This window comes from Canis lupus, chromosome 9 (assembly GCF_048164855.1).
Source record: "Canis lupus baileyi chromosome 9, mCanLup2.hap1, whole genome shotgun sequence".
Classification (NCBI taxonomy): Eukaryota; Metazoa; Chordata; class Mammalia; order Carnivora; family Canidae; genus Canis; species Canis lupus.
Genome location: NC_132846.1, coordinates 25,388,506 through 25,414,949, shown reverse-complemented (window position 1 = coordinate 25,414,949; position 26,444 = coordinate 25,388,506). Strand labels below are relative to the sequence as shown.

General features: G+C 33.2%; 1 protein-coding gene across 3 annotated transcripts in view; it reads left to right on the top strand.

Annotated features, from left to right (window-relative positions):
* The window catches only part of MDGA2 (MAM domain containing glycosylphosphatidylinositol anchor 2), a 784,495-nt gene that overhangs the window by 677,264 nt on the left and 80,787 nt on the right, over window positions 1-26,444 (top strand). For all 3 annotated transcript variants that reach the window (XR_012036556.1, XR_012036555.1, XM_072838458.1), the window contains exon 10: window positions 13,712-13,860. Coding sequence is in view for 1 of the 3 variants with exons in the window: in XM_072838458.1 (XP_072694559.1) it covers window positions 13,712-13,860 (149 nt within the window). In the remaining 2 variants the exon portion in view is untranslated. The remainder of the gene's footprint in view (window positions 1-13,711; window positions 13,861-26,444) is intronic.

Sequence of the window (26,444 nt, the reverse complement as noted above, 5' to 3'; positions counted from 1 at the left end):
CTTCTGCAGTGATGGAAATCTTTATCTTGATTGGGATGATGATTACCCATTAGTACATATTTTTTCAAATTCATCAAAATCTGCACTTAAAATATATGCATTTTATTGTATCTAAATTATACCTCAATTAAATATTATCAAATAAATGATATTTGCCAACTAAGGTAGGGTTGCAAATAGGAGGTATTTTATAATATGAAGGTGCTTGTTCTATTTAATGTTAACATGTATATAATTTTCCTAATCCATATTATGTTAATATATTTAAGATAATCTAAAAAATTATTGTTTTTCAAGAATCCTTTGTTCCTTTTTCCTCCACCAACCTCTAAATTACTTCTTTAGATAGAGACACTAAACTGGTTATCTTCACAGCTTTCCCCTCCCCATGATAACCATTGGCATCTTTTCCTAATGATATCTCTTAACTGTTGAATTAAGGCTATAGACCACCTAATATGTTGACAATGAAGGTCATACATAGGAGTTTAATGAGAGAGCTATGAATCAGGTTTTGAGGTTTTTGGAGGATTACTATATTATAAGCAAGACTTTAACTGCTAAATAGAATGAAGAGAAGACAGAGATAGCCTAGCAAGGTAACTCATTGGATTCCAAAGCTATTTCTCACAGCTTCCTGATATTTTGGGCAGGCATTAGATCCAGTTTGTAGAAGATGAGAAACAGTCTGAAATCACAAATAGTTTCCCCTGAGAGAAAAGAGTTCTCATAATATTCATTGACAACCAGAGAAGAATCAAACAAAGAAACCCAAATGTAGAAATGCACACCTATATATATGAGTGTTATATGTTTAGTATTTTTATCACTAAGAAAATAATAGCCTTTAAGAAAGGATCTGTTTAGCACTTAGTACAGTTTAATTCTTTAGGAGCTATTGGGTGGTAATAAAACCAATCTTTAAAAGAATCAAAGAGGTTTTTAGTTCAGTGGAACCAAAGCCAACTCCCAAACTTCCAAGTGTCTGTTTAAGCACCTGGCCTCTGTTTATCACCCTGAAGGGATGATTAATGGATGAGAACAGTGCAAAACTTGTTCCAAAGGCATGCCAAAAACCAGACTTAAAGTGGTCAGGAGAGAGGCTCACAGATGATGGCTCACAATCTTATCCATCGTCTTTTCTCAAGGGAGATTTTGTGACGGAGCCTGAAATTGAAAAAGTCAATAGAGGTTTTATTTCTATAAATTCTTTTCAGGTTTTAGACCAGAGGATATAACCAAAGTCTTACAATCTTATATTGGTTAAGTAGCATAACTTAAGAAATCCCCTTCTTTCATCATTCTAATGAACTTTACCTATTCCAAAAGAACTTCAATATGACAGTTACTAGAAGCCTCAGAATCTGGCTGCTGGCAGAGAGCCGGTTTGCGGTCAGATCCAGACCAGTGCTTCTTAGCAATATGATAAAAACAGTTATTTGTGCTCTAATCTTTTTCTTATGCTAGGAGTCTTATTCACAGATCTTTTAGTTATTCTTAGAGAATCACAGTGATTCAGTTTCAATAACTAGTTTCCTTTATTGACATCTAAATCCATTTTATTAATTCAAGTTATATGTTTGGAAGAAAATAAATGTTCCTAGAAGATAAACAGCATACCTTCTGGGCTCCTCTCCAACTCACTTGAACACCTCTTGCTCCCTGCCTAAATGATATTCAGCACATTTATATTCAGCAATGGACCACCCACATGTGCAGCAACAGCACTTGCCAAGAAGTTAATGTGGTCTATAAGTACGCCATTGAACATTCAGCTGTCTCAGCCTGAGAGCCACTGGGTCAGTTCATCCATCTGTTCCCCCTCTGTGCGCACATCCCAACCAATGGTCCTATAAAAGAACACAAGGCTTTAAGATATTTGGAGCTGTTAAGTTTTTAGGGAATGTATAGCTTTAGGACAGAATGAATATGTTTGTTTGCAACTTATTGTATATTCATTATTCCTGAGTTAAATATTTAATAAAATATATGTAAGTTCTCATTCTAGAGATTTAATCAATCCCTTATTCTATGAAGTCCTGAGTTGATAATACTTACAGACAACAATATAGCATGGCAAATCTGGTTGAGTACCAAGGATAAATTGTAGTTTCAGTTTCTGTACTCACAATGGACAAAGTAGGAAAGCAGGGATACTTTTTAGATTAGTGGAAGTGACATCTTATCAGGAAACCCAGCAGCCTGACAGTACTTGTGTGTGAATTGGGGGAAAAGTCCCCTTTATTGAACAGATGTGGCTCATATACCACGGCAGAAGCAGTTGCAAGAGGAATAGGGCCTGAATTTCAGTCCCACTCACCATTTCAGTCAGGCACACTTGGTCATGAGTGACCATTTCCAGAGATATTGGATGTTACAACAAAAAAAGGGCTTTGGATTGCATGGATTCAGAATGTAGCTGTGTTACTGGATGATTGCTTACTATAGGGCAAGCTGTTTAAGATTTCTAATCTCCATTCTAATCTTTTGTAGAAAGAAAATAATAAGAATATTCTCAACCTGCAGGGGATTGTGCATTTTAAAAACCATAATGTGTGCAAGTTGATTAGCATGGTGACTGACAAACAGTGAAACCTAACAACAGAAGTGCCTTAAGAAGTTATTTTTGCCTAGGAGAGATCAAGCATCAATTCTTCCTTAAGCTTAGAGAGAATGGTTTTATTCCCTAGATTAAGCTTTTTTTTTTTTTTTTTTTTTTTAAAGCTTTGGACGCCACAATTGAAATGTTTTCTGTTACCAGGTAGAAGAACACTACAAACAGGTTTATAGAGTTATGAATAGGAAGACGCCAGTGGGGTCTTCATGAGAAGTTACTTATCTAGATGTATTTGTGGTATATGAAGAGAATAAAAAAAATTCCTTCAGTGTCTGAAATTACAAGACTGAAGAAAAATATATAGAATCTCTAGTATTACACTGCCAGTGGGAATTTTATTCCCTTTTAGACATACTCCATTGCAAATTTTGTACATTGGTAGTTGCTTCACACAGTTTAGTTATATAATTCTGATTCAAATAAAACTTCCTGATACTATACACAACCTTAAGGGAACTGACTGTTTCTTTGAAGGAAGCTAGAATAAGAAAGGAAGGCAGGAAAGCCTAAAGTGATTGGCTTTTGGATTATATGTGAGAAGTCTTTTAGGGGTTTCCAGAAAAAGCAAGAGAAAAGTTTGGAGGCAGATAAAAATATGGGTGCTGGTATATAAACAGAATATACGGAATGTGGTTAGTATTTCTGCTTCCTTTCTGGACCATTTAAGAATTAGCAATTGACTTTGTAAATAAATGGTTGCTAGACACTTCACTGATTTGATTCTCCAGCAGTATTTCTTTGGTTAGGATGTATAGGATGAGCCAGGGAAATAAAATTGGCCAGAGAACAAGGATATACTCACTACAAAATAGAAAGTTTGTGTTTATCCCCAAGATTGGACACCATGCATATTTAACCATTTTCTATTTCTAAATCTTCTTTTGTGTTGTGAAATTTAATGACATCTATGTAATTTCTTCTGCAATCTCAATTATATCTCTGCCCCCTATGCCACCATACATGCATATCTATGCTAGATAGATAATGTCTAGCTCATTCATAGGCATTGTTGCAATATGAATTAACTGGTATAATTCTTGAAGGATTAGCTATAGACCTTCACCTACCAACAAAAGAGAAGCACAAAATCAGCCTACATCCATCATTGTGACATAGCCAAATATAGCATTCCAGATAGCTACCTTGACCTTGTGCTTCTCTCACCTGCTGACAGTTGACATGTACTATGTATCAATGAAATTTTTTAAATATAAAACAAAGCAAAATGATTTGATATTTTCTCTGCCTTGAGAGTATTTCCTGCAATGTTTCTAAAAAGAGAGATTTCTAATAATTTTCTAATAATGGTAGGATTTTTAATCCTACCATTCTTAAAATAATATACACTGAGGAAGGTAGTAATGAGATCCGCTGTTTGAAAACCAGCTTTCTCTGTACATTTAGGTGAATGATGTAACCCCCTCTTCCCTCTCACAAAATGTTCATTCAGATCTTTTTGAGTGATGATCTGCAAATTAGGCAAGGAAAGTAGTGTGCATTCGTTAAGTAGTTATGATGTTCAGATTAACTTACAAGATTTGCAGCTCAAGGATATTAGTAATATCCCTTTGCATATTTGTCCTTCTCAACCTCTGTGAAGATTAAAATAAGTTAATATCTGTGAAAGTACTTTGTAAACTCTGAATTCTTATATAAATTTGAGATCCAATTTTTGTCTCTTTTTTCTTCCTCCATGAGTCCATGGTTGTAATGGTAAATTATAGTAGAATAACTTTTAAATATCAGCCCCAGATGTACAATTTTCATATGTGTCTTAAATACTTGACAGGGTGGTGGGCAAGATCTATGGTATACAAAGGGAGTAACTGAAGCACAGAGCCTTTTCTTCTTCATACACATCTCTTCTCTACCAATAATCAGCCATTTTTATTTCAAAAGGACCTCTCCACATTATTTCTCTTTAGAACATGTGGTTTTTATACACATAACATTTACTTAGGTATTTCCTTGTAAAATATCAGTAGATTTATAAGTTTCATTTCCAAACTTTATCTAAACCGTAGGCAATTTCCGATTTACATACCAAACGTGAAAGCTAATGTTTTCATCAAATCCAAATCATCTTTTAAAATTTTGGACCAGATATAATCTAAACCTGTTTGGAAAAAAATCATATTATTCATATTTTGCATAATTTCTGCCAAAGTACTTTCAGAGTTTTAGACTTAAAGGGGTATTCATTTAAGTTGAAATATTACCTGGTATATACATATATTTATTTTATATTGCCCAAGAAAATATATCTTTGGCATGCAAGCCAATAACTACTTTGTATAAATATTTTGTTTTCTAGGTCAGAGGGTGACTTAATTGTGTTGAAATATTGCTTCATTTAAGTTTACAGAAAATAAATAGGCATTCATTTAAATTTGTCCAGTTGAGTTTTAAAATTTCTTCAATTTCCTGTGCATATACCATAACAATAAACCAAATATGGAACTCTTCCTAGAGAGTTTTATTTTACTTTTTTTCCTTTCCTTTTTTTTCTGGAAAGGATACAGCAAGAAATTAATATTTATTTAAATCTATTTCCCCAGTGCTATGATAGGTATTTTATATAGACTATATCAAATTATATAAATAAAATAAATTGCATATGCAGATCCACTTGAATCCCCAGTGACAGCTTTCTAACCCAGCTAACTTCATAAAATAATTGCTGTTATTGAGAACTGAGAAACCTAATTGAAAGAGTCCTTGGCAGTAACTAAATAGATCTATTATTAGTAATAATTGCTGACTACACAGTATTTATTAATTTTTATTGTGTTAATAAAGAATTTTGACCTTGTGTTGCATATCCCTGCTCAAATGAAATTATGAACTCCTCTGAGAAGTGCCTTGAATTGGAGGAGAATTCTTACAATATAAACATATCACATTACCTACTGATGTGGATATGTATGGCTTGAGCATTTAGTGGTTTAATTTGTTTTTTTTTTTTGCTAGAAGTTATTAGTAAACCATGTTACTTCTGAAAACCCTATCTGGTTGCCTACCTATTTCAGTATGAGCGGGTTTTTTTTGTTTTTGTTTTTTGTTTTTTTTAAGATTTTATTTATTTATTCACGAGAGACACAGAGAGAGAAGCAGAGACGTAGGCAGAGAGAGAAGCAGCCTCCATGCAGGGAGCCTGATGTGGGACCCCATCCTGGGACTCCGGGTTCACGCCTTGAGCCAAAAGCAGACACTCCACTGCTGAGCCACCCAGCATCCCAAGTATGAGCGATTTCTTTCTTAATAAGCAACCACAGGATTCTTGGTAAATTACCGTCTTTGCTTCTGATCATCATTTTCATTTAGTAAATAGGCCTAGAAGCCATTTTCTTGGGCCATCATTTTAATGGCCTCTGCTTTCCTAGAGATTAAGGAAAAGGCTAAAGTATGGATACTTGAAGATGATTTTAGATTAATTTGTGAAATTGGGTCTTTTGTTCATTCTACATTTCAGATATTGAAGTAAACACATTTTATTTAGACAATTTGAACTCATGATAGTTAAATAATTTTCCAAGTAGATATTTTTATAAACATACTTCCTCTAGATATCTAATCAGTTAAAAACTATCTGTAAGGGGAAATTGAATTGTATGGTAGGATATTATATTCAAGTGAACTTATATTATTGAAGCAAACTATTAAAAAACTAAGTTAAAAGTTTGCACATATGTCTAAGTACTTTCCTTCACTAGACTTTTGTTCATTAAGAAAAGAATATTGGAATCTCCATAATTTTAATTACTTAATAACTCCTGTATTTTACTCTAACATATTTTAATAAAGGATATGAATTGTATGACGCTATAAGCATATCATGAGAATCCTGTCATATGGTGGGAGGGGGCAAAATAAGTGATAGAGAGTGTCAGATACAGGTTTCCAGTTATGGAATGAATAAATCACGGGGATAAAAGGTACAGCATAGGTAATACAGTTTACAGTATTATAATAGGGTTGCATTGTGGTAAGAATAACAGAATGTATACACCTGTGCAATCACTGCATTGTACACCTGAAATTAATGTAGCATTGTGTGTCAACTGTTCTTCAATAAAAGTACTCATTAATTCAAGTCTAAAAAATATTACTGAAAAAATAATGTCATAACAATGACTGATCTTTTGAAAATGTATTGACTGTCTCTAAGCAGGAAGACAAAGTATGAATAAACATTTCTCTGTCTCAAGTACAAAGGCATTTCACTTATTTCACTTAAATGATCTGGTTAGGTTATAAATTGTTACATGTCTTGCATTCTTTTTTTTTTTTTTTTTACAAACTCTAAACAAATCATTAACTGAAAGATGTCATTGACTTTACAGCTGTATAATTTAGTTGTTACATTTTTGTTTCCAGCACATATATTGACAAGTTATCACTGTTGAAAAAACTCTTAACATTCAGTTATTGCTGCTGTAACATTCAGTTTAATTCAAACATAAACTGTTCTTTATTAGGTACAATAGTTTCTTTTGTCAGTATTACTTAGATATTTTCCATTTCTCATTCTTTCTTCGTATTAATTTACCACCTTTCTAGTCAAATGAAACCATCAGAAACCATCAATTCAGCAGTAATTCTTTTGTTACTTCTTTTTTAATAAGTCCTAATATTAAATATCAAATAGGTAACACAGATGAGTATACTGATTCTTTTTAAAAAAATTTTTCCTTTGACTTAACAGAATGAAACCTTTTTGGTCCTCTGAATACTACTTTGCCTCCACTTTCAAGATACTTTTGTATATTTTTGAATCAAAACACTTAGCTTTCAGGAGAATAGGATACCAAGAGGTAATGGACTTTGTCCCTCATGCAGGATGAGATGCATACAGTATTTTCCATCTCAGTTTGAGACTTAGTGTCCATTCAATGTCTGATGACTGAAAATTTAGGAGTTTACCCACAGTGTCCAATCAGAGGATAAGCGCTAATTGGATGTTTATTTGCAATGATTTTTTAGCTTCTTTGTTTCCCAAACCATGTTTGTTTGTTTTTTTTTTTTTTTGTCACGTTTTGTTTTAACATTATCTTCTTCTTCTTTTAAAGATTTTATTTATTTATTCATGAGAGACACAGAGAGAGAGAGAGGCAGAGACATGGGCAAAGGGAAAAGCAGGCTCCATGCAGGGAGGCTGATAGTGGACTCAATCCCGGGACCCCGGGATCATGACCTGAGCTGAAGGCAGATGCTCAACCACTGAGCCACTCAGGTGCCCCCATTAACAGTATCTTCTTACTGGTTTCCTGCCCAGGGCTTCTCAGTCATCCAGTCCACTTTTTTCTTTGCCTATCAGTTATTGTTGTAAACTATAAAGTGGATTTATAACATATTCCTGATTAAAAACTTAGAAAAATCCCCATTTCTATAGAAGCATTTCTTTGCTTTTCTTTTTAAAAGATTTATTTATTTATTTGATAGAGAGGGAAGGGCGGAGGGACAGGGAGAGGGAGAATCTCCAGCAGACTCCTCACTTAGCACAGAAACTGACACCAGGCTCCATCCCAGGACCCTGCGATCATGACCTGAGCCAAAATCAAGAGTCAGACACTTAACTGACATAGCCACCCAGGCAACCCATCTTTTCTTTTCTTTTTAATATGACTCAAGATTCATTAATTTGAAGAGAAAATATTTATGATGCCAATGATCGCATGTTCTTTCTTCTGTCCTGTGGAGGAGTGACAGAGCTGCATAGATTTTTGCCATATATCATGTCTCTTAGGTAACAATGAGTAATCTACTGCCTTAGCTGGCCTATGAGTCTGACTGAATACAGTGTGACTTTACTGTGTTTGTTAGCCTCTACTAAAAATGCATACAGGCACAGAGCTGTGATTCTTGTGATTTTTAGAAGTTTTTTTTTTTTTTTTTTTTTTTTTAATCAGTGCATCATCAGATTCCCATGGATTTCTGTGGCTACTCTTCTTGTGATAATAAATATACATTTGAAAAGTTTTAAATTGTTTTATTATTTTTGATACTTTGCAAGTGTATTTTCATGAATTCCTTGATTATTACCATTTTGATTATTAATTTAGTTCTCATTCAATTTGTTGATTTCACTGAGTTCACTCTGGGATGTGAGAATCAATAGAGAACACTATAAAATCTTTTCTCCTATTTAAGTGAGTACTGGTTAAAATAATTGGAGGGTAATTGGACTATATGGTAAGTAGCAAACATCTTTTTTTTAATTTTTTTTAATTACGATAGTCACAGAGAGAGAGAGAGAGAGAGGGAGAGAGAGAGAGAAGCAGAGACACAGGCAGAGGGAGAAGCAGGCTCCATGCACCGGGAGCCCGACGTGGGATTCGATCCTGGGTCTCCAGGATCGCGCCCTGGGCCAAAGGCAGGCGCCAAACTACTGCACCACTCAGGGATCCCAGTAGCAAACATCTTATATCAAGACTCTTCATAAGTTAGACTGACCTATCCTTCCTGTCTTATTCAAACACAGGAGTGTGTTAGCAGTTATACAAGAGCTGATAAGACATCCCTCTTTTTCAAAAGTGCAGCGTTTGGTAGGAAGTGTGGGCACTGCACGCTATAGTCATACAAGTTCCTGTGGTGGTTCTAAAATATTATCTATAATACATTCAGTGTTCTCCGCTAAAGACCATGCTTTATCTCCACTCTTCTTTATCCCTCCATGAGCCATCCCTGTCTATCTGAACAATTTCTTCTTTAAGAAATTGACATCTATAAAGATGTCAGATATGTGTCCTGTGAAGCCTATCTTTGATCCCAGGAGAGTATAATTACTCTTTCATGGAAAGTCTTATATTATTTGTTTAACATTCTGTTATTGTATTTCTTCAGTGGTCTTGGGCATTTTTATTTATATATTCTATTTTATGTTTCTGTTATCTACAACTAATCCAGTTGTTCATTGGCTTTCTTAGTCATTCATAGTTGAACATTTTCTTGTGGGTTAGTTTTGTTGTATTCTGAATTCATATTCATTGAGGATTAATTAGGAGAAATTTCCTGTAGTCCAAATTGAGAGCATGTCTTTCATAAATAACTTGATATCATATTTATACAAGTGCTCCAGTGGTGTCACTGAGCAAGGATGATTTTTCTTGTTAATGTAAATATTTTTGACATCTTCCTATGCTGGTGAGGGGAAAGTTGTTTCTAGTTGACCCTATGTCTGAGATAGCTATTTGATCATATGTTGTGGCCTCATTTCCACCTTCTCATCTTGCATTGGCCCATTAATCACATCTCCTATGAAACTAAATTTCCATTTCCCAAGGGTACAATGACCAACAACACTCCTTTCCTCCTTAAACTCTTAATTCGGTGTCTGGTTTTCAGTTCTGTGCTTTTTGACCCTCACGGAATAAGTCCTTGCTTGCAGGCTTAGAGAAGCATCTAAGAAAGATTTTTATTATACTTTAATATTCTTAGACTTAAGAAAGTGACATGTCATAGCTTATCATATCTTGAACTTTTAGCTTATGCATAAAATTATATTTTGAAATCTCAATTTAATCACTTTTCAAAGCTATTTGCAAAATAGAATAAATGTATTTTATATAAATTCTATTTAAAATTTTGAACAATAAAATATTTATCCACATATATTTTAAGGTTATTTTAAAATCCAAGATCCATATACATAATGTATCTAAAAATTATCTGCTAGTTTAGATAATGAATGTAGTTCTAGGTCGTTTAGTCTAAAAAGATTTAAACTGGGACAATGTTGCATAAAAATGAAACTAGAATATAAAAGAGAAAGAATTTTCTTGGCATGCTTGTTGGAAGGAGGAAAAAAATGCCCAGAAGATAAAAAAGAAAAAATATATTATGATTTTTTTCCATGTTCAGCCAGCAGATGTCATGTTTGGTTGTCAAAGCCTAAGATTATTATAAGGGCTTTCCCTTACTACTACAGTGTGCTTCTTAACAAAATGGTTGTATAAATATTAAATATGATTGGTTCTGAAATCAGAGAAAAAACTGACGTACTTTTTTTTACTTTTAAAAATTATTTCTTAAATAAAATTAGAAAATATTTTTTCTTTGGTAGTTAATCCAAAAGAAATTGAGTATACAATATGTTCTGAGACATAAGCAATAATATCTATATTTAACTGTAACTGATCAAGATTATGTCTTTATTTTTCAAAAGATTTTATTTATTATTAGAGCAGAAAGAAAGGGACAAGCAGACTCTATGCTGAGTATGGAACCAGACTCTGGGCTTGATCTCATGAGGCTGAGATCATGATATGAGCCAAAATGAAGAATCAGACACTTAACCAACTGAACCACCCAACTGCCTCAAAATTATATCTTATCAGTGATTATTTATTACTAGTTGATGTTACTCACAAAACATCTAAAAACTTTTAACCTTTAACTCTAAGGTGTTGCAATTCAACCAAAATTTAAAAATGGGGCACCTGAGTGGCTCAGTCAATTAAGTATTTGCCTTCAGCTCAGGTTGTGATCCTGGGGTCCTGGGGTCCTTGGGATCAAGCCCACATCTGGCTCTCTGCTCATTGAGGATCTTGCTTCTCCTCCCTCTGCCATTCCTTCTGCTGTTCCTCCTGCTTGTGCTCTCTCTGTCAAATAAATAAATAAAATCTTAAAAAATAAATGAAATGAAAAAAATTTAACTAAAATAAAACTTTCTCTATTAATCAAAGTCAAAATTTGTAATGAGGCCTGTTTCATTTGATTATGCATTAATATGAATTGTCATACATCATCACTATTTCTATTTTGTTCCTAAATTTATCTGCTATATAAGATGTTAAAACAGATCTTCTCTAAATTATTTTCTATACTGGTGTTCCATGAGAGATTATTATATTATATTACTTATAGTAATACAGATATATCAGTGCACATAAAATATTTTTAAAATATACTGGAAAAATATACTGGAAAGCCTTAATAAAAGGCTGCAATGAAATGTAAAGATGATGGAATTTTACTGAAATTTGATCTATTTGGAAAATTTAAATAAGGTTTAGATGACCTTGAAAATTGACTTGATAAACTCATTTTATTGACGAGTCATGAGGATTTTTTTTAACTTCGAGGTTAAACTGCTTCAATAAGCTTAAAAGTATTTATTTAGATAAACAATCACTTCTAGAATTATGGCAATTTGCATTTATGACAGGCAGCCAGTTTTACTCTCCTGATAGTCAACAAAAAGTAGGATTAGACTACAGGTAATAGAAACATGAAATGGAATTTATAAATTAGTATACTTAGTACAATTAAAGTAGTACAATAAACAGTAGGCAAATGTTTCATAGCGCCCTATGGATTTGAGACGCAGAGGTGCTTTACTGGCCACCTTGTGGAAAGTCACCCATCTCAGCCCTGCTAAATGACTGGTAGGTAGAGACAAAAACCACTAATGAAGAGAAAATCATAGTCTCCTAGGTAGGTCATCATTCCATATTCAGAAAGGATTGGTAGAACCTTTCAACATCAAAATGCATTTCCTTTTAATGGTCATGCACTGAAATTCATCTTATTTCATAGACCGGTTAAAATTTGTCTGATTTTCTTCTCTACAATAAAATTTCAAATCTTAGAAAACTCCATCTGCCAAATAGATTTTTTTGTTCTTTTGTATGCTAAACAGCCACAGTTTGTGACTCTCCTCATTCCATTTGAATGCACAGTACCTTTTATGAACAAAGTGATGGCTTGGAACTATAAACTGTATTTCCCTCCTGGTTAAAATGAAAGCAACTCCCTCCCCATCCCCCACCTCGAAAACACCCACTGAGACTTTAACTCCTTTAATTCAATGTAGACACTAGGCTCTACTGAAAACGCCCTAGGTTTACATTAGTCACTTAGGCAACTCATTATTTCATTTATAGATTTTAGATGCTTTTTTAAAAAATGTTTTATTTATTTATTTTGAGAGAGAGCATACGAGCATGTATGCGTACACATGAGTGAGGGCAGCAGCAGAGGCAGAGGGAGACGGAGAATCCTAAGCAGACTCCATCTCAGAGGACCCTGAGATCTTGGTCTGAGCTGAAATCAAGAGTCAGGGGCTTTACCGACTAAGCTACCAGGCACCCTTGGATGCTTATTTTTAATCAAAAGCCCTAGCTCTTTATCCAGGCTACTACTAAATGCACATCCTCAATAATATTTTGAGAAATTTGGTCTCAAATACAAGTTGTCCGTAACATTTGGGTATTGATTTCTTTGTTCAAAATATTCTTTTCCTCTCATCTAGATTTTGCTCTAGTGTTGTGAACATGAACTTGTGCCATCACTTAGTAATAAGTAAAAATACAATAAAAAGATAAAAGAGGCAATAAAGTGAATGTGATGGCTCTTTTCTAGAGATCTCCTTCTATGCAGGAGATCTTTTAATTCATTTTCAATTTAACTGAGTGAATATCCATAGAACATTTTTTTCAGTGTTGATGCAGGAGAAGTTCTCAAATGTTACTAAGATTCAGATATTTAATTCCATGTATTTATTTCCACTAATTAGTTTATTAAAAACCAAATTCAGTTCATCTGATATTATTTTTTTCTTCTCTATCTACTCACAGTTCCTCGGCAATCTCTTCAGTCTTACGGCTTTAAACTTAAAATCTATCTGTATGCTTATGGTCAACAAGATTATAACTCTAATCCTAGCCTTGCCTGAATTCTAGACTAGTATATGACTAGTCTGGACTATTCTAGTATATCTCACTTGATGTCTCTGTTTAGATTATTCAAATTGTTATAAAATAACTTTCTGAAGTTCTCCCCCAAATTTGATCCTCCCATAGTTTTTCATCTCATTTGATGGAAACTCCATTCTTTCAGTTCTTTAGACCGAAACACTTGGAGTTGTCCTTGATTCGTCTCTTCCTCTCACACTGTTCATCTAATCAACCAAGAAATCTTGCTTCTATTCTCAAAACTCTCCAGAAAATTGGTTAGATTTTAATAATATGACTTTTCAAATAGAAGAATTACTCATGAGACACATTCTAGAATGTGGTAAAAGGACCGAAAAGAATAAGCATGTTTAACTATCATATGTCATAATTCAAATTTAAGCACTCTTTCTATTTTTAGGAAAGGCCTATGCTCCAGAATTCTATTACGATACCTACAATCCTGTGTGGCAGAACAGACATCGTGTTTATTCTTACAGTCTTCAGTGGACACAAATGAATCCTGATGCAGTAGATCGGATTGTTGCATACCGGTTGGGTATTAGGCAGGTGAGAAATTTAATTGGTGCCTCTTTTTTCTCTTTGTGGTTCTCTGTGAAGACCTTGTTATTCTGATATGTTGATATAAATTTTTAATCATTTTGCATAAATCCCAGGATATATTTTCCCATATGGAAGATAATTGTGCTCTACATAAAAATGTTCTCAACTATCCACAAATGTTTGGAATTAAGGTTGGCATTTTCTATTGTGACAGGAGACATTTTAAAGTGTAATCCTTTGAGTCTTCTGAAATCCTTCATCGCAAGATATGCTATAGAAATTACGCTGTATTCTTGCTATGAAAGAAACTTATTAAAGATTTGTGCACAATTACCTAAGTTGCATAATTCTTTGTCTTGCTTCCTAAGAAGCTGGAAGTCTTACTTATTTTTACTTGGGGGGTTTCAAAGTATAGAGAGAGGATGTGTTAAGAGTGAATTTAATTATCTGAAGAATAGAAATATTTTACTAAAATGAGCAGAAACAATCAAGTACAATGTTTTCTTAAGATAGCTGAAGATCATGGGTTTTGTGAAGATAGATCTTTTCAAATGAATCATTGTTAAACCCTATATCATTTGTTGGCATAAATGGTATTTTTGAAATGTAAATGTAGGTCTTTATATTGTTTCCTGTCACAGAGTGTATTATCTTAAGTGACTGTTTCTGCATAAGAAAACATTTTCAAAATTATTTGATTACCATATAAGTATTAGCTTTCCCTCACAACTTCGTATTATCCACAGTTTTGTAAGGTGTTGTTTTCCACTTCCTTAATGAAATCACAGAACAGCATTTTGAATTTCCACAGTAAAAAGGACAAAATATGCTTGGAGAAACATCGATCAACCATCAGTAATCCACTCAGTTGTATTCTAACACTAGTGTTTTTCTACCATGTTCAGTAAGTTATAATAAAAGACTAGGTAAGATACATCATTCAAATTAAGATATTTGTCAGTTAGATGTTCTTGTCCATCTGTCTAATAACCAAAACGAAAGCAAACAAAAACAAAACAAGACAAAAGAATCCCTTTTCTAGTGAATACATCCTGGCATTTGATAATCACTACTTTCCTGGCTAAGTATTCACAGATCGCTGATAAAGCAGACAGGACTGGATCTTTGAGAAACATTCTTATTATCCCTCTTTTATTTCAGTTCCTAAGGAAATCTGAGTAAATCCCAAATCCATATCAAAATAGTTCTACTCATTCTAATTTGATGATAACTTCCCTGATAAAGAAAATATAAACAAGAAAGAACAGCATTCTTTTCTCTCAGCTGGTGGGCTCATCTTTTTTCTTTTCTTTCTTTCTTTCCTTCCTTCCTTCCTTCTTTCTTTCTTTCTTTCTTTCTTTCTTTCTTTCTTTCTTTCTTTCTTTTTCTTTCTTTCTTTCTTTCTTTCTTTCTTTCTTTCTTTCTTTCTTTCTCCTTTTTCTCTTTCTTTCTTTCTTTCTTTCTTTCTTTCTTTCTTTCTCCTTTTTCTTCTTTCTTTCTTTCTTTCTTTCTTTCTTTCTTTCTTTCTTTCTTTCTTCTTTTTACCTTAACACAGCTAACATTTTTAGATCTTTTATATTTGGAGCTTCTTAGAGCATTCTTGTCTTTGGACATATCAACTCATTTTCTAAGTCCTTACCATTTGATTTAGTCATTCATGTTCATCTTATATTACCTATATTTGAAAATACCTAAGAACCAAATACCAAATTGCTGTTTGTAAAATTAAATTCTTTCTCTTAAGTATCTTTTCCTTTTGTCTGGTTATAGCTTTATTTGCAATGAAACAGTCAGAATTTCATCTTTGGTTTCTCACTTTCTTCTTCAGTTATGTTTTTTAGAGTATCTTGGTAATGACCTATTGCTCCCTGTAAATAGAAGGACTGTTTTCTGTCTGCAGAATTTACCCAACTCTGCTCCTTAAAACTTTCAGTCCCAAAATCTCCACCTTCTCTCTAAGTCAAATTTAGTAGAAAAGTAGTTCCCATTAGAGTCCTCCCCCCAATACATTTTTAGTGAATCAGATTTCTTCCTAAGAGGGATCCAGCTAACCAAAGTCCTTCCTTCTCATCCACATCTTGTACCCATTATTAATAAACTACTTTCTGTATTATGTTTTGTTAGGATCGATACACTATTTTCCAAAGGCAGCTTTTCTTTTTTTTTTTTTAGATTTTCCTCTCTTACATTAGCATTTCCTGTAAATTCCTATCTTTATATTTCTGGATCATAAAACTAATATATAACTCTCTGATATGCAGTGACACTCACTTTTCAGTCACTGTGTTGTTCCTTGTGAACAAATTAGATAATTTCCCCTTACTCTGCTATTTTAGAATAAATTATATATGAGTGCATATGTGTGTATAAATTTTCCTGTGTTTTTCTAAAATTATGAATTCCAGACATACTTGGCTTCCAATTCTAGATGATATAGCCTCATCATTTTTTAGCTAGGTAACCTTGAGGTCGTTTCTGAACATACCTAAGCCTAGGCTCCTACCCTGTAAATTGAAGATAATGATACTTATTGGACAATTGCATGTGGAGTGGAATATGTTCTGCACTTGCCCCACAGGTCAGATTCCCTTGTGCAGGGCATTCCTTACATAAACATATGTGGCAGTTCTTGCACTCATCCACCAGAGTTGTATAAGCACTAAAAGAAAAAAAAAGTGCATTTCAAGACCATAACACATTTACTGTGGTTTTTTTGTTTGTTTGTTTGTTTGTTTGTTTGTTTGTTTTTTCGTTTTATTCAGTATACCGTATATCCTAGGCCTAGGGATTATTCCAACCCAAGATTTTCACAAAATAACTTCTGGACATTTTTGTCACTATGTCTTATTTTCATTTCAAGCCTATTATCCTCCATAATATCCATTTTGTGGATTCACAATTTTCTTTTCCACCTTGAGTCTTAGTTTAAAGCCTTCTTGATCAGATCAGTAAGGCTGCTACTAATACTATTCTTTTCAAATTTGTGAGATTCATACCATCCACTAGAGGAAAACATACTTCTGGTGTAATAACCATGGTCTGGAAAACAATTCCTGCTTCTTTTACAATTTTTGAAGCTAACTCTTTCCTTGCCAAGCACTCTTTCTGGGCTCCTTTATTCTTAGGATTTTCTTCTATATTTAGAAAGAAGCATTATTTTTTCCTAGGGTGCTTTTTTATAATGCTCTATTGTAATTGATAATTTTACTCAGATTCTATGTCTTGCTATGGGAGAGAAAGTTTGATATACATTTTGGGGAGATCTCAATAAAGAGTAATGGCCCCATGCTGTTCTGCCAGGAATAAGAAGAGAACAGAAAGAGCCTGTATATCCACTTGTCTTTTCGCCACTACCATGTTCTTTACACTTAACCATTACATGAAAAATCTTTACATGCAAAATAGCCTCAAAAGACAACATTTCTTGTGAAGATCTCCATATACACTGAAGCTTAGGATGGTAAGGCAAAAGCATCCCAGATACTATGAAAATGATACAGTTATTTTAAAAATATCCCCTCTTAATAATAGGAAACAACAGTAATGTTGTTTGTAAATGTAATGTAAAATGAGGTTATTTCTTCTGTATTATCTTAGTAAATTAGATTGCTTCTTTCTCAGGCATGTACATTTAGGTAACATGTTTTATGACACAATTAGATACCAGCATTAAAAAAAAATCACTCTTGAATTCTGATCTGATGATCATTGTAATGAAGATTTTATATTACATACAAATGGCTTTTTTCATCGTCCAGCTATCTCAGAGTCTTGAATCAAGAGCTTTTGAATATAATCACTATAATTTGGATGATATTTAAATAAACAATGTTAGGAATACCGTCAGAAACATGTTTAAAAAAGGGATGTTCTTTCATATATTTTTATTTTGAGCATACATATCAAGATAATTTCTTCTATATGCAAAATATGTAGGTTATCTAGTGCAGAGCACCTCCCCTTTTTATATTGAACATGGCTTTACCCATGCAATACATTTCTGTATTAGACAAAGTCTGAAAAACAAATTTGATTCTTTAAAATTAACAATGAATTCAATTCTAGGGAGCCCTATTTTGTTTTTAAGCCAGAAACTGTTAGAAACCTTGTTTATCTACTCTTAAATTAAGGTGATAAAATCACTGCTCTATTATTATAACACAGCTGGATGGAGTTGGTGGACTGAACCCAGCATTTCTTCAGGTTTCTGGTAAAATTGGTTGATTATTTCAATTAAACTATTTGGTCTATATTGAACTATGATGAGGAAAATTTTCTTCAGATTTGAGTATTGGCTTACATACTTTTCATAGATGTTGCAATGCATTAAAAAAAACACATATTCTGGAAGCACTGTTTTAAGAGACTTAAAAAGAGAACAAATATATCATGTGGAGTCAAAAATATTAATGTGTGGGAATAAAGTTTTCTCAAAATCTTAATATCTTTAATTCATACTTTCTAGGCTCAGCTAAGCAATTGTTTAATCTCCTTAGACAGCCACTAGTCTCCAATTATTTGCTTCATTTGTTGCTTAACAGGAAAGAAAAAAGGTTATTTGAATGTCTGCTTTCCTTGGTATCTAAGGAATTAAGAAACAAGCAAAACTGAAACAAGCAAAACTGTTTTTAACTCATCTGAATGTAGTATAAACAACATAAACATTATTTGGCTAACATTCGAAATATACACAAATATAGTTTCTAATAATAAAGAATTTTAGAGTTTTACATAGTTTCTTTTTTACATTCTGCCACAGACATGCACAATGAGTGTGGCTTTCTGACTGTCCTCTTTGGAAAGTAGGATGTTTTATTGTTAAAATAAAATTGCCACTGTTCCTGTCTTTTTGAATCATGACATATTAAAATTCTTAGGATTATATTCATTTGTTCACATTGTCAATAAAACTTTCAGTGAATTAATCCTACAATGATTACCAAGAGTTCAAAAAGGAAGCATTGCCCTTAGAGCCTTGTTAAAGCAAGTGCTGCAATAGGAATATATACAAAAGGCCAGAGAAACAAGTAGAGGAGCGTTACTACTGCAAGGTAACAGGGGTTAAGAGATGTAATCACCAAGGTAGAGACTTGTTGGTTGGTTTTTATAGGTTTATACTCATTTGTTTCATAAATAGTAATCATTAATGATGACTAAGCAAGAAATCACCAATTGCAAATGTACTGTTTGGTATAATTATTAGATGAATTTATTATAAATTTCATTTTGGTCTTCATACATGTGACTATAGTGACTGAGCCATAGTTTATTTTCCCCTCCAGTTTATTTTCCCTTCCCTTTTTTGTTATTTATTAAATAATTTGTTACTTTTTTTTCACTAAAGACCTCATGTTATAGAGATCATAGTAATTAAAATGTATAGATTTATTATATACACAAATGACCATATATGTGACAATTGTGGTTATTAATATTGCTCAGTACCTAGATGAAAGTGTTTATAGCTAAAGCAGGAAAATTTAAGGAAGAGACAGTATATTTGGTTGGTCATGGGGGATGACTTTTTATGCTTTAGCAACCTGTATAAAGAAGTACTGGCAGTCTGCAAATGCTGAAGTAAGTGAGATTAGAGTAATGTACATGATTGACGTAAGCCAGCTGGACGGATTTCACTGAGAGAGATGTTTGGAGGAACCATTTGACATAGGGCATTTAGTGCCAGCCCAGGGAAATCTGTGGAGAATTATAGATAATCTGGATTCATTGTATAGTATTAAATCATGAATAAAATGACATCTTCCATATATTAACCTGATCATATCATATATAGTATATTAAATGATATTACAATAGAGGCAGAGAAAAAAATTAGGCACTTTTGAAGTAAGGTTGAGTAAGCTTTAAATTAGAGTCATGAAGGGGGAAAAAGGAAAATTGAATTAAGAAAATGTTGAAATGGGCAGAACTTGAATATTGATTTAATCTTTTAGAAACAATTTTTTAAAGTACAGTGAGCTTTGTTCTCTGCCATTTATTCCAATCTCTTCAGTGAATGTTCTGAAAATCATCAAATACATAGATGAAGAAGAGAGCAGGTGATAGAGAGAAAGGTAGAGAAGCCATTTTGTTAATGGTCTTCTTGGCTCTGGAAAAGAAATAAGCCAGTTTATAAAAAAGTGGTTATCTCCATCTTCCAAATGAAGAACCCTACACGTATACTCTTCATTCATTCCCATAAATACTAACTCCAGAGTGTATTTACTAGAAGGAATAAATACAATAAATTCAAGAGACCCACATGAGCCATGGGCCTTTGATGTGAAAGGTTTTGTGAAATAGGGGTACTTTTGTCTTAGAAAATTTCAACTACTTTCTGAAGAGTTTTTCTCAAATCTGTGGCTCTTTGTACATATTTAATTTTGTATAGTAATACTGCTCAGAAAAATTAATTAGTATTTTCCTATTTCTTGACTCTGAAAGTAGTGGAAAATGAACAACCTCAAAAAGACTTTTAGAGCAAAAGCATGTTAAATTATTGACAAAAGTAAGATATTGGCTCAAAGTTTGCAAGAATGTTCAGATTTTTATTTATTTTTTATTTTATTTATTTATTTATTTATTTATTTATTTATTTATTTATTTATTTTTTAATGCTCAGATTTTTAAATTGGAGTTGTTAAGTTTGAGTGATAGTGAACATAAGACAAAGGGAGCCTGGTTAGGAACATGCAACTAGAATTTGAGTGAACATTTACCTTTGATAATGTAAAGTTACAGGTCAGAAGCATTAGACAGAAGATCTAAAGGCAGCAAAAATGTAGAGACACAAATTTACTGCATGAAGATAGCAAGGATAAAAGTTCCAGTGAAAAAGAATAACTATGAGATAGAAAAATCTGCTGGGTCATGGAAACTAAGAAACAAATGTGTGAACATGTGCATGATATTTGTACTTTTACATAAATTTTAAGTTTATAAAGGCCTAAAGTTAAAAAATGCTGTCAAACCAGGGTCGCTTTTTTATTTAAGGTAATTAAGTTAAGAAGGCAATGGAAAAAAATGTATCTATATTTTTTAGGTTTAATATTATTACAAGGTCAACTGATTACAAATCTAATTAATTTGATGAGAGCCTATCCAGGATGTTCATTTGAATCACTATTTCATTAAGAAGAGAAGACTGATATATTTTTCTTTTTTTTATTTATTTATTCATGAGAGACAGAGAGAGAGAGAGAGAAAGAAAGAGAGAGGCAGAGACACAGGCAGAGGGAGAAGCAAGCTCCATGCAGGGAGCCAGACATGGGACTTGATCTCAGGTCTCCAGGATCAGGCCCTGGGCTGAAGGCGTTGCTAAACTGCTGAGATGGGCTGCCCTGATTGATATATTTCTTTGGATAAAAGAACACTTCTTAAATGTCTAAATTGTATATCTTACAGTCTGTAAATACATGGTTATTATGGATTCCAAGAATTTGCTCCAAGTCAAAGAAACTATTCAGTAGACATATGTGTATAATATACATAAACAATATACTATGTATGTTATATATAACATAATATATTCTGTGCTATTATATATATATTCAGTCTTAAATGACTAGGATTATAAAGTTCAGTGGAAAACAATCATTCATTCATCTACTGTTTTTTAAAAGATTTATTTCTTGTTGTCCGGGAATGGATAGCCAAGCAGGCAGTTACAGTACTGTTTGATAGGTATGACGATAGGTGTGGATGTAAGATATTGTGGGAAAACATTGAAGGGAAACCTAAGATAACTTTGGGATATGAGGAATGCTGACGGAAATAATAGCAAACTTACAGGGAAGGGTGAATAGAGAAGTTACCCAGATCAAGGGATATGGAGGGAGTTAACATGTGCTGGATACAAAGCCAGCATGATAAGTTTAGAGAACTGAAAATAAAGCAGTTTATCTGGACCATAGTGCAAGAGAGAAGGAAAAGAACAAGCTGGATGTATGAGGGAGCAAGGATACAAAGGGCCATATGAAGTGTTCCACAGGAGCTAGACTTCCCTTGAGAGAAATGGGGAGACTTGGAAAGATCCAAAACAGGAGTCAAATGATCACTGATGTGGTACAAAATTAAGAAGAGACAGCACAGAATGAGAGCTGTTACTTTATTTTAAATGATATCTAACAACCCAAATCAGTGCTGCTGCTCTGGTGATTGGAGAGAAATTGATGTGGCAACATCAGGAGGAATAGATGCTTAAATATAGGTTGGAGGAAAGAAGGGAGCAAAAAAACAGAAATGACAAAGACGCTCGCTACTTATATGCTTGTTGTCTTTTGAAAATCGTCTGTCAAAACATGGATATTTGTTTCTCATTTCAGTATGTTAAAAACTATTCTTAAATTTAATTGTTGATACTAAGAGGAAAATGAACTGCTCTTGAGATGAATGGCAGGCACATACTTAATATAATGTTTTCAAGGAAATGTAAAATGACAAAATTTAAAAAACAAAATTTGAGAGAAGTTTCATGTTATAATGTAAAATAACTTTCATGTATCCCTGCAACTCTTTTTTTTAATGTTCTAAAATTTATTCTCAGAGACTCATACCTTAGCAAAATGACACACACAAAAAAACTCATAGGAAGTTGCCTTATATTTAATAAGCAGCTTTTCTGGTTAGGGAAGCTAATTTTGAACATATGTGTGTTTATGCTTATGGTATAAGGTGCTGCAATAATAGGTCCTAAAATGAGGAAAAAATTAGAAGAATAGTTACACTTAAAATATATACATATGTATATACATATATATGCAAATATATGTATTTTACTTTATACTGTCTTCTTTATAATTCTTATTATCTTTTCTTTAGAAAGCATCTTATTCCACAGATACTGGCATACTAGGTTAAAGCTTCTATACATTAACACAAAATGATTTTTACAGTATCAGTTGTTTTCTGGAGAGAACATGTTTAAGCATGTACCAGCTCCCGAATCTTACTCTTGAAAGGGGCACATATCACTTCTGTTCATTTTTCCTTGACCAAAGCAAACCCTATGATTTGATCTGAAGTCAAAAGGGCAAACAAGTGCTATCCTCATGTACCTAAAAAGGTAAAAGAAAATACTTGTGAAAGGTGAATTACTACCCAGATTTACCTTTCTAGTCAGCAGTATTTGATTGAATATATTAGTAACACCATTTGATGTCCTGATAAAAATTTAACCTCAAAAGTTTACTTCTAGAATATTAAAAGAACGAGTATAGATTTTATTAGGAAATTGTACCATTTAGTTCAAATAGTGAAAGTGTAAAGAATTCAAAGGGGCTCAATAAATGTCTTTTGAGTGACGGAATCAATAAATAAATGTTGAAATAAATGCCCCTGTGTATATATACGATCTGTGTAAAGGAACGATAAAATCTGAAACATGGTCCTGTGTATAATTCATCAAAGCCTTAATATTTTTTTATTTTTCTTTTGTAATTAGATGTTACATGCTATTAGATATGCATGGGATAAGGAGTGAAGCAGACATAAAATGTCTATGAACTCATGAAGCTTATATTCTGATAAAGAGAAGACAAAAATATATAAATGGATAGAATAATTTCAGAAAGCAACTAATGCTATACAATAAATAAAGCAGAGATAGAGGAAAAACTGATATTATTAAAATTCATTCTGAATTCAGAGAATCTCATGAAAATCTGAGAAGGTAGCAAAAGTCTTGTCTTTACTTTTCCCACATGACATCAAATTTCAAATCATGCTGAAGTTCACCTAGGGGAAAGAAGGAATCTAATTTTAAATAATTAAGTACATTAACTAAAATGAAACAATAATACTTTCTGCATTCATTTGCCATTTAAGTTTTTCTTAAAACTAAATGAGGTAAGGTAAGTGACCCAAAAATTCAGTGGCAACATTCATAACTCTTAATTATATTCAGGGATATGAAATACATCTGAGTTGGAATATAGTTTAAATCTATGTATTTGGAGGACATATTGTGACTGGTCAGTCTGTAGAAACCTGTTAACAATATGCAAGATAGGAGGTCTCTTGCACAAAAACAAACTGCCAACTGAGGAATATATGACGTTCTAAGAGGCATTATCGAAAGGATAACTGAATTTTCTTGCTTATTTAAACATATAATTTATGGTACACTGAGTGGCTTAGTCAGTTAAGCATCCGACTCTTGATTTTGGCTCAGGTCATGATTTCAGGCTCCTGAGATCAAGCCCCGAGTCAGGCTTCATGTTGAATATGGAGCCTGCTTAAGATTCTCTCTCTCCCTCTGCCCCTCCCCGAAGGCACCCTCTCCCCTGTGCACTCTGCACTCTCTGTCTGTCTAAAAGAAAAAAATATATATATGTATTTGAATTTTGTATTCCAATATCACAGTTTTTAAGTTGAGATAGAATGTTCCTGAGTAGCTCCCAAAAGCTTGTTAGAGTTTCAAGTTGGTAAGAGGTAACAAAACAAAACTGAGAAGAGTTGCCCAGGACAGCATGTTTATGACTAAGAAATCAAGAACTAGAGCCTTAGCTGTTTGCCCCTTTAACACAGCTCTGTATTGTAATTGGACTATTTTTTTTTTAAGCATTTAGTTTCTGAAATTCTGGATGATGCATCCAGTGCTCTGTATTTCTAGCCCATATTTTTAGATAAGCACCAAAAATGGTAATGTTAAGGATAATTCTGGTTTTATTGGTAATAAATGGATAGATGGTATGTGTGGCTTTATTTCATAATTTGTTTTATTGCCAAGAATAGTATGATGATTGGGTATTGTTTGTGAGACCTTATGTCAATGTAATATGTTACCTGGAACTTTTTCTGTTCCCTTTAAATTGGTACCCAATACCTTACTAAAGATGTGCCTTCCACCCTGGGCTAATGAGAAGTCAAAAATAGCCCTAACAGTATACTTAGGAAAAATTCCTTACCTTGTGAAACTCCTTTTATTTAGGAAGAAATCTGTATACAAATAAACAGCTATTATGATTTTAGGTAGAAAAAAATTTGGGAAGAGTGGTGGAATGCAGATAATGGAGTAAATAGTGATCCTGGTGCTATAAGAAATAGTGTGGTCCAGGGAACTCCTTTTCTTTGGGGTTGACATTTCAATATAGACATAAATGAGGTCAAGAGATAGGAGCCACAAGATGATTAAGCTAAGAGATTTAAGCACCTCATAAGTATATCAAAGGAAAATAAAAACATGTATAAATTATACAGATTTTTTTTTTACATTTAGTTTTGTGGGCACCAGATCTTTAAATGCCTATTAGACAAATAGAATATTACAAGAACAGTGGAGATCCAAATTAAAAAAAAATTAGTGTGAATCTGATCGTTATAATAATGCAAAGGCCAATAGAAAAGAATTGGGCATTTTGCTAATTAGAAGTGTGGTTAGCAGATATTTTCATATTGTTAGAATAAGGGAACTGATAAGACACTGGTTTTGTGGAACAAGACAATACAGATCCCACAGTGGATTTGCTAGAAAGTAGGACAAGCAAAGAATGAAACTTTGTTTGTAATTGGGATTGCTCAATGAGAGACAGTTGGTAATTAATATAGGTGTTGGGCTTGAGTTTTTATTAGCTATCTGTCAGTAAATCTAAGTAAAGGCACAACATTTTGCCAGGATGGGCAAAATGCCTTCCTCCTCATCTAGAAAATAAGACGTATCTTCCCACTGAGTAACCAGCTCAATAATGTTTACGCGTGAATTCAATAAATACTAGTCTGGAATGTGAGAATATTACAGTGACTCAATAAAAGAAAATCTGTTCCCTTTGTGGAGTTGAATTATAAAGAGTAAACTCATTGTCAGAGAGTTGCAAAGTTAACAAATAGCAAGTAGATATATACTGTAACTCACATCAAACCTAGAATAGTGAAATCTTTCTGATCCTAAACAGAACATGTATTCACAATGTAATAATCTTTTGTCATTGTTTTACAAAAAAAAGGGCCATGACAGGTTCTATTTTACAAAATAGATGGTAATAGCAAGGTCCAACTCTTCTATCAATATCCAGATTCATTTAGCATTTATTAATTTGCTTTATCTCTCACAAAATGCAAGACTAACTTTGGTCCCAATTATTATTTCATTTTTTAGATATCCAGAGGCATATAAATTTAGAGGCACATAGTAAAGTATGCAGGAAGTATGAGTTGTTATTATTTTAAAAGAAAACTCATCTCATTTTAAGATAAGTGAATTTAAGCAGTCATTTTGTGGGAACAAACTGTTCTGCAGATTAAATGAATGAGGTTTTTTCAAAAGCAAGAAAAATGTTCTTTTCTGAACTACATTTCTCCTTTCACCTGCTGTTCTGCAGTGTATCTAGTTCAGGGTGGCCTAGACTAAATACCCGATACTTATCAATTACTTATGCCTATTTTATAGAATTGCCAGGAGGGAAAGTGGAATAGGAAGAAATCAGAGAGTGAGAAACCATAAGAGACTCTTAACTCTGGGCAAGAAACTGAGGGTTGTTGAAAGGGAGGTGGGTGAGTGGATGGGGTAACTGGTTGACAGGCATTAAGGAGAGCACATGATGTGATGAGCACTGGGAGTTATATGCAACTGATGAATTGCTGACTTCTACCTCTGA